General features: G+C 37.8%; 1 protein-coding gene across 1 annotated transcript in view; it reads right to left on the minus strand.

The window, feature by feature from the left end:
- The window catches only part of ATG2B (autophagy related 2B), a 1,825,281-nt gene that overhangs the window by 1,439,515 nt on the left and 370,712 nt on the right, over window positions 1-15,054 (minus strand). The window contains exon 8 of the mRNA XM_044074646.1: window positions 10,104-10,258. Within this exon, the coding sequence (XP_043930581.1) occupies window positions 10,104-10,258 (155 nt within the window). The remainder of the gene's footprint in view (window positions 1-10,103; window positions 10,259-15,054) is intronic.

A 15,054-nucleotide genomic window follows, 5' to 3' on the forward strand; every position in this document is an offset into this window, starting at 1 on the left:
AATAATTTGCTAGAGAATGTAGGAATTCTCATGGATTTTAAGCTTAAAAGCAGATACGTATCCTGGACTGAATAATGCAGTAAGTTTAAAACCAGTACTGCAGAAAAAACAAATGATGTTGCACTAATTTTATGTTTACTGACTGTTTTAATTGATATTGTTTCTATTGGTTGGCTGTGTCATATGACCTATGTGCTTTGATTATTTAAATGTTTTTTATGAAACTGTTTTATGTAAGCACTGAGGAAGGGGAAACCTGAAAGCTTTGCTCTTTGAACTTGTTTTTGTTTTATTAAATAAGTGAATGTTTCTGATGTTTGTTTTTTGATTTGTAAGTTTCAGAATATGACATTTATACTCAGTTGTGAGTTCAGTACAGTACATTTCAGTCAGATTCCAAAATATAACATTCATACTTAATTATACATTTCTAACAACATTACTAGACAGTTTACAACATGCAGTTACATCACAATTCACATTATTCAGTCATTAATTTTAAGGGTAAAGTGACAGAATTATGTGTAACAGGCTTATTAAGATAAGCATTATATAAGAATAAATAGCAATAGTTACTTAATACACTTAAGGCATAATAGGTCAGGCTGAATTTGTTAATTTTCACGAGGAAAGGAATGTGAAGAACATACAGACTATTTCAGTTTATCATCACTGTTATTAGAGACAGTATTCGGATACTGCTGACATCTACCTCCACTGTGCATAACAAAGCATTCTTAACCGAATTACAGTATTTATAGACTTTATTGTGAAAGGTACAAGAAGACTTGGCACACAAAGGAGAGACTGGCACCTCAGCTTACGGCACCTTTGCCTCTAAATTTTCCCCTTCCCTACAAGGAGGCAGTACGAGCTCGTTCCAACAGCCGGGGGAGAGGAAAAAGGAAACTGTCAGGGGATGCGCAGGAGCAGAGAAGAAGAATGAAGGTTTGAACTGTTTGGAAACTGCCAGGGGATGTACCGGAACAGAGGAGAAGAATGAAAAAGTGAACTGTTTATTTTTTAATTTGTCATCCAGGACTTTTTCGATACATGCAATGAATGTTTTGAACAAGGGTATGTCGTTTATTCCCTCTCAACATAGTAATATTTCTGATACTTTAATAGGGTTACGTAAGTTTTGCAGAAAACTGTCCCTTAAGTTATTATTTAAAGATAGTTTATCCGATCCCATGAATAATCATGTGAATAACTTTGCTTGTAGAAGGAAAAGCACCTTTATGCCCCCACTCATACACACTGTTGATTGTTTTTTGAAAACTTGTGAACGGGATTTTTATCATTATTATGATAACCCTGAGAAAAAGAATATCTTTGTAAATCTCAATATGGAAGAAACGTTTGAGTTAAAAGCATTATGTAATGACCCCAAGCTTGTATTTAAGCCAGCAGATAAGGGAGGGGGGATTGTAGCCATGGATGCAGTTTTTTACCATGAACTAATGTATAATATGTTAAACAATGATGTTGCATATAAGAGGATTGATAAACTACAAATAGCATCATTGACGCAGTATGTTCATGACACACTATATGATATGCTAATGACTAGGTCCATTGACAAACCTCTGTATGATTTTTTGCTGATAGAACTTCCTTTGGTCCCTATCATTAAAGGTTTGCCGAAGCTGCACAAGGATAAATACCCACCACCTTTACGTCCCATTGTGTCAGGTGACCACTGGGTAACCTACAACGCATCACTATATGTACAAACTAAATTAGGAACATTAGTAAAGCAAGTACCTACGATCCTTCTTGATTCCTTTAAACTACTGGATGACTTGAAGTTGAACATGATAGCAGATAAAATAACAGACAGAACTTTATTAGTAACCCTAGACATCGAAAGCCTTTTTACCAATATTCCCAATGAGTATGGCTTAGATGCGATAAGAACCCATATGATACAACTGGGTATTGAAAATGGCGAAATAATGAATGTATGCTGTCTACTGGACTTAGTCCTCAATAACAATGTCTTCCTCTACGACAATGTGGCATATTCACAGGCATGGGGGGTTGCCATGGGCACCCCCTGTGCTAATGCATATGCTAATCTTGTCGTATTGGAATGGGAAAAGGAATACATTTTTAATGACTTCAGATATGCAAATGTCGTACTATACAGACGTTTTGTAGACGACATTCTAATATTATGGAATGGGGACGAAGATAGCCTCATTTCTTTTATCAGCTATATGAACAGTGTTACTTCGTTCTTTAAATTTAGTCATGATTTCTCTTATCATAGTGCAAACTTTTTGGATATCACCATTAAGAAGGATAGTCAATGCAAGCTAGTGACGACACTTTACAGGAAATCCTGCTGGAGGAATGGGATCCTCCACTATGACAGCTTACATCCGCGACACATTTTTCGCAATATAATAAAGAACCAGATAAGCAGGATAGATAAAATTTGTAGTGATAAATTGGATGCACTTAATATATTGGATACTCAGAGGAAACACTTCATGGATAGGGGTTATCCCTTAAAGTTGATTGATGAAATGAATGAATCCACATCCGATAACATCATACCTAAGACTAAACAATTTTTTAATCACCATAGATCTAGCAAGAATATGACCAATACTCTATCTTATGATATAAAATTTACTAATGATGTACAGTATTTGACTAATATAGTGAGGGGTAACTGGAAGATTTTACTTTCAGATACGTCTGTTTCAGATGTTATCAGTAAGAAACCGGCATTTAGATTCATGAATTGTATGAATTTAAAAAGACTCTTATGTAAAGAGAAGTTAGTTATTACATCCACTGACATTAGATCCCAGATGAAAATGGGCACTTTCCCATGTGGAAAATGTTCTTTTTGTGGTTATATCTCCAAAAAATGTGGTTTTACACCTCCAGGTACTGGAGTGAGCACGCGATCCATGTTTTATGCAAATTGCAATACCAAAAATGTGGTCTATCTTGCTACCTGTACTCTCTGTGATGGTTACTATGTGGGATTGACCTCACGGAGACTAAGGGATCGAATATATGATCATGTTTATAATATCAGAAGAAACAATTTTAATAATGCCTTGGCTTTACATTGCAGTACTCACCCCAAGCACAGTTTTGTGTTTCAGGTACTACAGGTAGTAGATCCCAATAGGAGGGAGGGTGACCACATGAATACTTTGGAAACTTTTGAACTAAGGTGGATCTTAAGACTTAAAGCTCACATATCACCAGGTTTGAATACCGTGGTCAATCTTCGACCAGCCTTGTTAGGGCCTAGCTAACTTGGAGGATCTGCATTCATACGATAAAAATTGTAAATATCAAGTACTACCTTTTTATTCATCAGTGTTTATTTGTATAATGTATTGCAATATAGCAAAAATCTCTTGCCATATTATGATGTCATATCTTGTGATCCATCTGGCCATTAGTCTGAATGCTTGGTTGGCCCGTTTGTAGCACAAGGAACTATTTAGAGTATGACTCTTTTATGATTTTGTGATCTTGGCTTTCTGTCCGAATAAGGACATTGGCGCAATACAATAATTATATGCGTTGAGGTTGGAAAGAAACCCTCACGTGTTTTTGAATTATTGAATTATTGAATTTTGCATTTTTGCATTTTTGCATTTTAACATCTCTTGCTTTTTTGCACGTTTGCGTCTTCTTGCATTTTTTGTATCTTGTGGCACTATTATGATCTTGTGCATTATTCTAGTGACTATAAAGTTGGTTTGTGATCTGACTAGCTGGCTAGTATGCCTCTAATAATACAAGTTAATGGCACAAGTTTGCAATGACACATTGGTGTGGCTAATCACCTTTTATGCAGATGTTTTTGCGTATCTGTGCATCATACCTGCTATGACAATATATACATAAATGACTGTTTTTAGATTTCTAGATGTTATAGATTCAACTAGTCAATGTTTTATTTTTGTTTAGTCTTATATGTTACATTTTGATGGGCCCTGTACATATTGAATTTTAATTTTGATGATCGATAAGCTCAAGGCTTTAGTTGGTTAGTCTTGAGTGACAGATGGTGTTTATTGGAAATGAAATGAAATGGAATTTTGTGAGTAGCATGATATTATGTCGGGAGCACACGCAAATGGTACCTGACAGCTTGTGTTGCTTTTGTCATCATTCCTTGCATAAGCCTTTTGCTTTGCGTAGCATCTGTTCACTTTTTGTTATGACTCACGCCATGGTCTTGATGAGGCGATATGTAGCCTTTTTGACTTTGGATATGCATTCATATGGCATAGATGATAATGCTTGGCCTTTTAACTTGTTTTGCGTAACTGTCTTTTAAAAAACAAGCAGTCTTATACTAACCGTTCCTCATGCATCACTGAAAATGTATGTAAATGTTTTGTGCAGCGCCGTATTTCATAATGCATATCTATATATATATTTTTAATTTTTGATTTTATTTTTATTTTTAGTAATGTGGTTCTGTTATGTCTTAGCTAGGATGTATTTGATCTATTGTCTTGGCTTGCTATGCCTTGAGTTTTATGTTCCTAACAATATCGAACTAAATGCAACACTATGAAGTTGGTGTCTTAACTTGATAACAAGACTGATAAGAAAAGACATACCCTAAGCTATCTTCTCTCCAAATATGGGCATTATTTCCTGAATTATAGTTAATGAGGCCTATTGTTAGCAATTACGGGAAATTCATGCATCTTGATATAAGTACATTGATCTTAAATTTTAAATGATGGGTATTATTGAATATATAAACATTATTATTAGGATGTTCGTTTGAAATGGTATGTTAGGTTGTTGAATATGAAATTTTGATGTGTTTTTAAGAATGCGATTTTTGAATGAATTAATTGAATTAACTGTTTAATTGACTAATTGTGGTCAATGAACTACTATAAAAGGTAATGGAAGTATTGTATGATCGTAACCTGATGAAGCGCAATTTTATTGCGTGAAAGCGCTTGTTCCTGTTTTATTCCTATCATTAAATGCTGTTTGATACAATTCGTGGTGGTTTCAAGCAATTTCTTCAGTACTATCTACCTCCACTGTGCATAACAAAGCATTCTTAACCGAATTACAGTATTTATAGACTTTATTGTGAAAGGTACAAGAAGACTTGGCACACAAAGGAGAGACTGGCACCTGTTCAGCACAATTTCGGTAATTAACAGATAAAGACATTCATTCCAATCTCATTCCACCAGTTTCTTCCAGTTATATCCAGCTCATTCCAGTATCCCACAGTTATAGAAATTCTTTCAATAGTAATCAAGAAATGTTAGCATTATTTACAGATAATATTATTTATTATACGACCCCCCCATTAATATTCAAAAACGTGCACGCTGATTGGTCAGCGTGCACGTTGTAAATCCGAGTTATAGTAATGGAAAAAGGTCCGGTCGCCCAGACTTTTTCCATTACTATAACTCTTACAGCAACACGGCCTCGCTATGTTAAACGAGTTTAACATAGCGATACAACTTTAAAAAAAGCAACGAAGATTCTCCGTTGCTTTTTTTAAAGCTGTCTCGCTACGTTAAACCCATTTAACATAGCGAAACAGTTTGTAAAAAGCAACGGAGATCTTGCTTTCTCCGTTGCTTTTTTTAAAGCTGTCTCGCTACGTTAAACCCATTTAACATAGCAAAACAGTTTGTAAAAAGCAACGGAGATCTTGCTTTCTCCGTTGCTTTTTTCAAAACTGTCTCGCTATGTTAAATGGGTTTAACATAGCGAGACAGCTTTAAAATAAGCAACTGAGATTCTCTGTTGCTTTTTTTAAAGCTGTCTCGCTATGTTAAACCCATTTAACATAGCAAGACAGTTTTGAAAAAAGCAACAGAGAAAGCAAGATCTCCGTTGCTTTTTACAAACTGTTTTGCTATGTTAAATGGGTTTAACATAGTGAGACAGCTTTAAAATAAGCAACGGAGATTCTCCGTTGCTTTTTTTAAAGCTGTCTCACTATGTTAAACCCATTTAACATAGCGAAACAGTTTGTAAAAAGCAACGGAGATCTTGCTTTCTCCGTTGCTTTTGCCCACAGCTCTGATGTACTGTGTAGGCATATGCATGCGCAGTTCATCAGAACTGCCACAGAATACCAGACAGCTGCGGAAGGGCAGCAAGGAGGCATTGTACAATGCCATTATTTAAGAAAAGTAATTATTTTTTTTCTTAAGTAATGTCATTGTATAACAGCAATAACCCACTTCTGGGTGTGGGTAATGCTGGATTTACCCACGGTTGGCTTTGTTTGGCTACTCGGGCTTCGCCCTCATGACCAAACCACACCAACCGTGAGTAAATCCAGCATTACCCACACTCAGGTGTGGGTTATTGCTATATTATTTCATACCTGATAAATCCAGAAAATGACACCGTAGTGTTATGGAACATTTTGTGACAGTTACAAGTCTTTTCAGATACAAAATGAATGAATATAAACAAATGCTACAGTCATAAATTATGTACCCACACATGAACTGGTTCAGCAATACCCATATATAAGGGGACACAATAAGATGAAGTATTTAGGACCAGGGATTAAAAAAGATTCTGTTATGGTAGGTAAGAATATGTAGGAACAGACTAAACAAAAGATAACATAAAAACTGAGAAACTGGAAGGCCTTGATTGTGCATATGCAAGATACATGCAGTGAAATGTTTTTAGTCCATTTAGTGTTGTATAAAGGTCAGGCATATTTTTGTCAACCAGAGGAAAAGTTTTGCATAATAATTAATAAAGAGTTGAAGGAATTTATCTGGGAGGGGGAAAGGGCAAGGTTAGGTGGATAACTAGATCCTTCCAACAGAGCAAGACGGTTTAATATTACTTGATTTGAAGTGATATTTTAGGGCTACACAGTTACCGCTCCTACACATAACATAAGCAGAAAGCTATAATTCAAAGTGGAAAGAGATGATGACTAAGCAGGGGGGAGGGGGATTCAAGAAATAAGAAGAGAATGGGAGTTTTGATACAGATCCTTGAGAATAACAGCCATACAAAATATTATAGTCATAAAGTAAAAGAAAACATTTTAAGAACTAAACCAACATGAGAATGGTGAAAGGAGGTTTTGCTTATAGGGATGATTGCAAGTAGGGGTAGAGAGGATAGACAAGAAGGGGCTGGAAATTACTTGAGAAAACTTGCAAATGAACCAAGGTACTGGGATTAAATAACTAGAGAGGGAAAGGTAATATAATGACATGAGGCCAAGAAGACACTTGGACTGTAGGCTAGAGATTGCATCCCCTACCAGGGATTCATATTAGAGTATAGGTAAACAGAAAGGGATAGGTGAATCCTAAGTGAAAAACCTACACTGGTAGAATTTTAGTTTAATCTAGAACATAAGATGCTATTAAAAACAGATAATTAGTAGGGCATATAAAATACTACAGGATAATTGTAAGAATCAATCAGAGGAGGTTAGGAAAAGATTGGGAACATATTGAATAAGCAATCTACAAGAGAACAATAGGAGGACATATGTATGGCTCCAAAGTATGCAACAGAGTCTAGAAGGTTCAGGATTTTTGCTTGGAAGTGTTTGCATAGGTATTTTTATATTCCAAGCAGGCTCCAAAGTATTTTTCCTTGGGTAGATGGCAAATGTTAGAGGTGTGATGGGGAAAAAAAAGAGGTAACTGGGAACACATGTTCTGGGAGTGTAATGAGCTGGCAGACTTTAACACTTCCCTACAGAGTACTTGGTCAGAAATATTGTGTGAGGAAATTGGTGTAACTAAGAAAATGATTCTTTTCATCTAGGATACAGGATCTGAACTGCCTAGATATAGTAAGGCCTTAAGTTTAATTCTGGGGGCTGCCTAAAAAACAATTACTAGAAAATGGAAATTAAAGTCGAAACCAACTGTATTTGAAGTATTGAATATTGTAACAGAGGTAAAATAACTGGAAGTGGGATCTTTTGAAAATGGAAGGAGCAAATTAGATAAAAATAAATGTAAATTGTGGGAACGATACATGCAAAATAGTGTTCAGGAGGAGGAGGAGTGAGGTTTAAGGGAATGCAGGAATTCAGCATTTTATGTAATTTTGGACTGATTACAGTTATAAAAACTAATACATACATTAAACATCAAGTATATAGCTGGAAACATATTAATATGGTTTGTTTTCTTTTATATTAATCTATGTCTGTCTATGTCTTAAGTGATAACTTTATAAAAGTGTTAAAAAAGGCATAATGCAAGGACCCTCGTCCACTCAGCATGAAGTCTGCTGACAACATCACCATAATGGTTTGATGCAAAATGTTAACATAAGAAAGGACATGCTGAAATGAAAAACATGCTCAATGCAAGATGCCATGTCATGCTGGCAAAGTCATATCAGCAACTCTAGGTAAAAAATGAAAAATAAATATGAGAAAATAAAGATAAAAGTTGGCAAAAGAAAGTCAGGGAAATTTACACTTGCACTGAAAAATACATGCAAAGCAAGCAGTTTTTTCTAAGATACAAGGGTATTTTATGGTCCCAGCACCTATGATCCTACTCTCATACAGGCATGGTGACATATCTGAAAGAAAATTAAGCCATTCTAGCTAGAATGGAGAAATAGTTTACCAAGTTCTGAACTGCAAGTTCTCGTCAATACACATCAGTTAGGAGCTGTGCCATCAACACCACGCTAAAGAAACTTATACTAGCATTGCTACCACCAAAACAAGTAAAATGTGCCACAAAGTAATCCAAGAAGAGCAAAACTGTAGAACAAGGCAATATAACGGCTAAATCTTTAAATATAAGTGAGAAGAAAATGGTAGTGAAGCTTCACAAATGCATTCCAAATTTGGAAAGATGTCATCTTTTTTTACTTAAAGAAAGTGTTAAATGAATTTAAAAAACTTCTCAGAGACTCCAGACATGTAAATTCCAAACACAGCAACATAGAGTCAGGTAAATTGTATAGGAACCACTGGAATCATGTGACTTATACTTGAGTAAATGTTAAGGACCTCTTTAGCTTTGTAAGTAGAGCAAAATTTTCTTCAAGATTCTTTTCACCCTCATGCCTGTTAATGATCAGGCCTCCCCCACAAGACTGTAAATATTTACTCCCCTCTTCTAGGAAATTACCCTAGTACAGTATGGGGGCTGGGACCATCATACAGGCAGCCATAAAGATTACTCGGGTTCTCACTAACATCTCAAAAATGACAGCATTTGTCTGGCCTAATCCATTACCCGTGCAAGGGGAGATGAACTACTGCCTTACCGTGGGGACTCGCAACACCTTCCCTCTGCGAGTACATATTCACAAATACTCAATAATGAAGGCTACCTATGGATAGTGATTTGGTGAACTAACAACCTGTCCTAAGGATGTGCCCCACACTCTGCCATCCCAGGCTGTATGCATCCTGCTATACCCTGCCTTCACTTGCAGGGCAAGTACTCCTATCCTCCTCCACTAGCTCTGTCAAGCACTTGAAACACCAAATACACTAAGCTTGGTGGGCCATAGTCAGGCTTTCATCACTCTGACACTGTAGTTCAGTGAGCAGAAAACTGCTTTAGTCTGTTAAAGGGAAATTATCACAACCTCAGGTTACTGGAATACAAAACCAGAAAACTGAGACTATTTTTTTGGTACACTTTTACTAAAACAAATTGCAGAAGTCACAAACAGATACTACCTCCACCTCCTTTCAAACCTCTTTCAGTAACTACAGTACAATCCAACTTGTCTGTGTGGTGTCTGCTTTCACTTGCTGCCTATGAGTTACAATCTCTGCAAAAATACTAGTGTTGGTTCCTGTTACTTTAGTGCACCCTAATATCTGTGACCTGTCTCAACTCCGTTCATCTGTCAGTACAACCAGCTCCTTCACATTCTGCTTTCTTCTGGTCTTCATTCAGGCTTATTCTCTCCTTGAACCTGGTCTAAATACAATGACCTTCAGCTGAGTTTTTCACCTGAAGAAAATTAAATAACTATATTAAGATACTCCTGGCTAGTACAAACCTCTCTAAATTTTTTATTACACTTGGACTGCATTTCTACTACACAGCTGATTAAATACATATTTATATTCATACAAAATGAACTCATACCCCAGTGACATTAGTAGGAGAGTCTGCTGGAGAGCTGACATACGTGCTGTTTAAAGATAAGTCCAAATCTTCTGTTGGTGGTTCTCCAAGAGGAGGAAGAGAAGATGTGCTGTGAGACATATCCATGTCTGCCATCGAGAAGAAAATATCATCCTCTAGAAAAAGAAAGGAAAAAGTCAAAGAAAAATGTATAGTCACATTCAGAATCTTACACAAAGCTTGGTCTGAAAGGTTTAAGTTTCAGTTACAAAACTTCTATATATACCTAATGCACAAAACATCACCATCAGGTAAAGAACGTTTAATTCACAGTATATCCATTTCAGATGTTTAATTCATAGTATGTCCATTTTTAGATACTTTTAGGCAGTAAGTACATAAGATTAAAACTCTGATTTGTTAAGCAGCTGCTCCCCCCTCCATGGGTACAAAGTTTGATCCTTCCACCTTCATTTGCCTACTATGTAACCTAAAGCAAGTTACTTAACTAGACTGTGCTTTGTGGAAATTGGGAATTTGGGTTAGTCTCCTTAATGGTGTCATGCATGCCTAGTAACTAGCTATGAACCTAAAAAAGTTTGAGATCCTAGTAATGAAACAAATTATGTACCATTTTCTTCTTGAAACACCTCATGTCTTTCCCTATACATATTATATCAGGGACATTTACTTGTCAGCAATGTTTAACAAGTAGCCCCAAATGAGTGATATAACTCCCTGCAACTGAGACAAATATTCTCAAGTGTTTTCTCTGTGCAGCAGGATAGTTTTGCTTCTTTTTATTGATGCCAGGATGTAGGGGACCTGTGGGACAGACACCTCAGGGCTGTTTTTTATTACTTTTCATTTATCTGCACAGTCACCACAATTATACGCAAACATGCAAGGATATTATTTTAGAAAGAAGGAAACACTTCCAGGTTCAACTCCTGCCTTACTGTCATCACCCCAAAATTATTCTTGGCCCATACAATGACCTCTTACAGCCATCACTTGGGAGTAGACAACAGCAAAGTGTCCCTCACCTCCCACCAACCACAGAAAGTCAGCCAGCTAACAGCTACCCAACTCCTCTCTTCCATGGTTGACCATACAGCAACTGAAAAGGTAATCAAACTTGGGATATAAGCAATATAGAAGGATATAATGACAGAAGCAGTACAGAAGGATACTCCAACAAAGCTGAACATATTGATTTATTCTGAGCTACATCACAGAAAATATTCAGTGGGCTCACACCACTCTCTAAAATAAGTTCCTTACAATGCTCATTCCTCTTGCATTTTCAAATGTTTTCCATGTGATAGTGCACACAATCTTTTTATAAAAATATGTTGCCTTCTCAAACTCGTCAATTCTTTTTCAGTACTTGACAGTTTTCATCATGTTCTTCATCCTCTCCTTTGACTTTTTGCTTCTAGTTACTCTCTTCACATTTAGCACCCTACTCCAATCTTTCATTCCCAGGTAAAGTACTAAGCACTGAACTGCTCACAATATATCTGCCCATTTCTCACTTTATCAAGTCAGTTTTTTTTTCTTTCTTTTTCACCCAGACAGCTTTTCTTCATATGCCAGCATTGCAGATCTGTAGCTCATCTATTGCGTCACTGACACAGATGCACAACTTCCACCTCATCTGGCTGGTCATAAACAGAAAAGAAACTCAACTTACTTCACAACGAGCTACGCTAACACTTGGAATAGCACTGTAAACCATTGGCATCAGCACTCATTTTTCATGTTGCCTTACACTCACAAAGAAACAAAACTGGACTGACCAAGAGGTAGTTCTTTCACAAGCAGGCATCACTCAGCAGTAGGGCTCGGCTAAGCCATGACCTAAACCTACAACTCCCAAAAATGAGGCACAGTAGATTCAATGTAAACTCACCAATAAACTGTCACTAACAACATACTAGACAACACTGTTAGCTAATCATAAGGACAAGCCTATTGTAATTACTGCCAAGTATGAAAATCCTTCAGAAGTTTGATTTATTGTATTAAATTAGTAAACATACAGGTTTCACTGCCACTCACAGTGACTGGCAATAAAATGTTTACTGGAGCAGAGCAGCTTAGTGGCAGCTCATGGTTCATCATCCAGATCCTTTGAGCAGAACACACAAAGCAGAATATGTAAAAACAACAGATGCAATAACTTTTCTAAATAATAAGGAAAACTCAGATGCAAAATAAAGTACAGCTGTTTAAGTAAACTTATAACAGCCGATGTTTGAATAATGACTGCTGCAGTAGCTCAAGCTATATGGGTTACTTCCTGCACAGGATACAACCACCAGTTGGCTTCCAAAGATTTAGGATACCCTCCGCTGGGAATGGTAGGGATACACAATAACTGGAAAATTTTGGTTAAGAGAACAAGAGTAGAGCCTTAAATTTAGGGAGTGGGAGAGGAGTTTTAAGGTTAGAGTCAGGGTTCTGGGTGAGCAATGTAGTTTAATAGAATTGGGGTCAGGAAGGTTAAGTTTTGACAGTCAAGCTACTTGGTGGTAGGACAGTTGCCATTTATGGTTGTTAAATGGGTTTCTGATTCTATTTTATAACTTGAGATTTGATGAGTTTTTCACTGGTGTAAGTGGTTTTAATTTTAATGATATGTATATATATAAAACTATATCATGTAAGTTTGAATAACAAACTCAGTGAAGGCTGGTTTATCTAAAGAGCAAACCAAGAAAGGCTGGACATTTGGAAAACCCCATAGAATGTAAAGAACCAGATAACAGTATTTCATGAACCCACCCTCAGATTTACATATAGCAACTCCACAGTGACACCAACAAGAGAGACATCTCACTATATAACAGGAGTAATTGCTATCACACAATTACAAAAGTACAGTTGTGTACATTTACCATAAATGTAGATGCTCAAATGTATTCACTGTTGTAGTCATCACATTTGGGTTATCTGCTTGCAGTAGTCCTCAGTCAGCCTGATTATCAAAATCTTGGGTCCTGCATCGGTTGCTGTCTCATCTTCCATGACGTCAGGTAGTCAGGGGTATAAAGCATGCAGCCGATGCCAATATATCAGTCTTTCTTGCCCAAGATGCCAGGTGCCCCCCTAATGGGAAGCAATTAAGTATATATAAACAAGGTTATACCTCCAACAAAAAAACAAATACACCAAAAAGCTTTTAAAACATAGTAAAGGAGCGTAGAGGTATAGACAAAAGAAGTCAGGGGGCTGAAGGGTGGGTAACCAGGACTGCAACAGTGAATACACTCAAACATCTACATTTATGGTAAGTGTACACAACTGTACTATGTTCTTCATGTTTCACTGCTGCAGTCATCACATTTGGGTAGAATCCCAAAGTCAAGGATGGGAGGAGGAATTTAGATAGCATTAGGACCAGCTATAAGGCCCTGCAAGACTGCAGTGGCAAAACCAGCTCTGTATTTAGAGAAAATTGGCAAATGGTAATGCTTGGTGAAAGTATGTACAGAACTCCAGGTAGCAGCGTCTAGGATGTCCCTGGTAGGAACACCTCTGAGAAGGGCTGTAGAGGTAGATGCAGCCCTGGTTCAATGTGGTCTTATCCCCTGTGTGATAGATTTTCCATGCTGCTTATGGCAGAAATGAATGCAATGACCTATCCATTTAGAAATGGTTTGCTTTGAAATGGCCTTCCACTCTGCCCCTGCGGCAAATGCCACCAGCAGTTGTTCAGATATCCTGAGAGGTTTAGTCCTGTCCAAGTAAAATCTAAGTTGTCTGTGCACATCTAAGGAGTGCAGTATCCGTTCCCCTTTGTTTTGTGGATTAGAAAAGAAGGTTGGCAAATAAATGGACTGATTAAGAGCCACAATGGATATTACCTTGGACATGAAGGAGGGATTTGTCCTGAGGGACACCCTGTCTGCATGAAAGATGATGAAAGGCTCCACTGCCATAAGGGCCTGTAATTCAGACACCCTTCTTGCTGAAGTGATGGCTAAAAGGAAGGCTGTTTTCCAAGAAAGGAATTTCAACTCTGCCTTTGCAGCTAGCTCAAAAGGAGGTAGAGTAAGTTTTTCCAATACAAAGTTAAGGTCCCAGGCTGGAGTAGGGGCTCTCCTGGGTGGTTTTAAGTTTTTGGCCCCTCTGAGGAACTGCTTGAGCAGTGGATGAGAGAAGAGGGGTGGTTCTGTGTTGTAATGAGCTGAAATGGCTGAGGCATGAATTTTGATGGAGGAAAAGGAAAGGCCCTTGTGAAGCATCTCCGTTAAGTACTGGAGAATCTGAGGTAAATTGGACGCTGCTGTGGCCATCCCCTGAGTTTGGTTCCGGGAATAGAATCTTTTCCATTTTTCAGCATAAGATTTTCTAGTACTAGGCCTCCTTGCCTCTAGAATGACACCCAACACTTGTTTACTGAGGATGGTAACGGAGAGATCAGGTAATTAGCCAGGCTGCCAGGTTCAGGGTTTGAAGCTGAGGGTACAGAATCTGGCCCTTCTGCTGGGAAAGCAGGATAGGGGTCTGAGGTAGGTGCCATGGTGCCAGCAGTGACACACTGCATTAACGGGGGTACCAGTGTTGGTGCGGCCAGTCTGGTGTAATCAGTATCATCCTTGGTTTGTCCTGTATGATCTTTAGTAGTACCTTGGAGAGGAGAGGCAGAGGAGGAAAGGCGTAAACTGATAGATTTTTCCAGGTGAAGGACAGGGCATCCGCTTTCCAAGCTTGTTTGTGGGGAGTCCTTGTGCAGAATTTGTCCAACTGGTAGTTCTGGGGGGAGGCAAACAAGTCCATCTCTGAGCTCCCCCATTTGTTTATCAACATGTTGAATGTTTCTGGTTCCAGTTTCCACTCGTGCGGGTCCATGAGATTTCTGCTTAGATCATCTGCCAGTGTATTTAGCTTTCCTGGCAGGAACTGAGCCTATAGGTGCACTTGGTATGTCAAGGCTGTGTTCCACAGAGCCATGGCTAGTCTG

This window comes from Protopterus annectens, chromosome 6.part0 (genome assembly GCF_019279795.1).
Source record: "Protopterus annectens isolate FY-2018-M chromosome 6.part0, PAN1.0, whole genome shotgun sequence".
NCBI classification, from domain to species: domain Eukaryota; kingdom Metazoa; phylum Chordata; order Ceratodontiformes; family Protopteridae; genus Protopterus; species Protopterus annectens.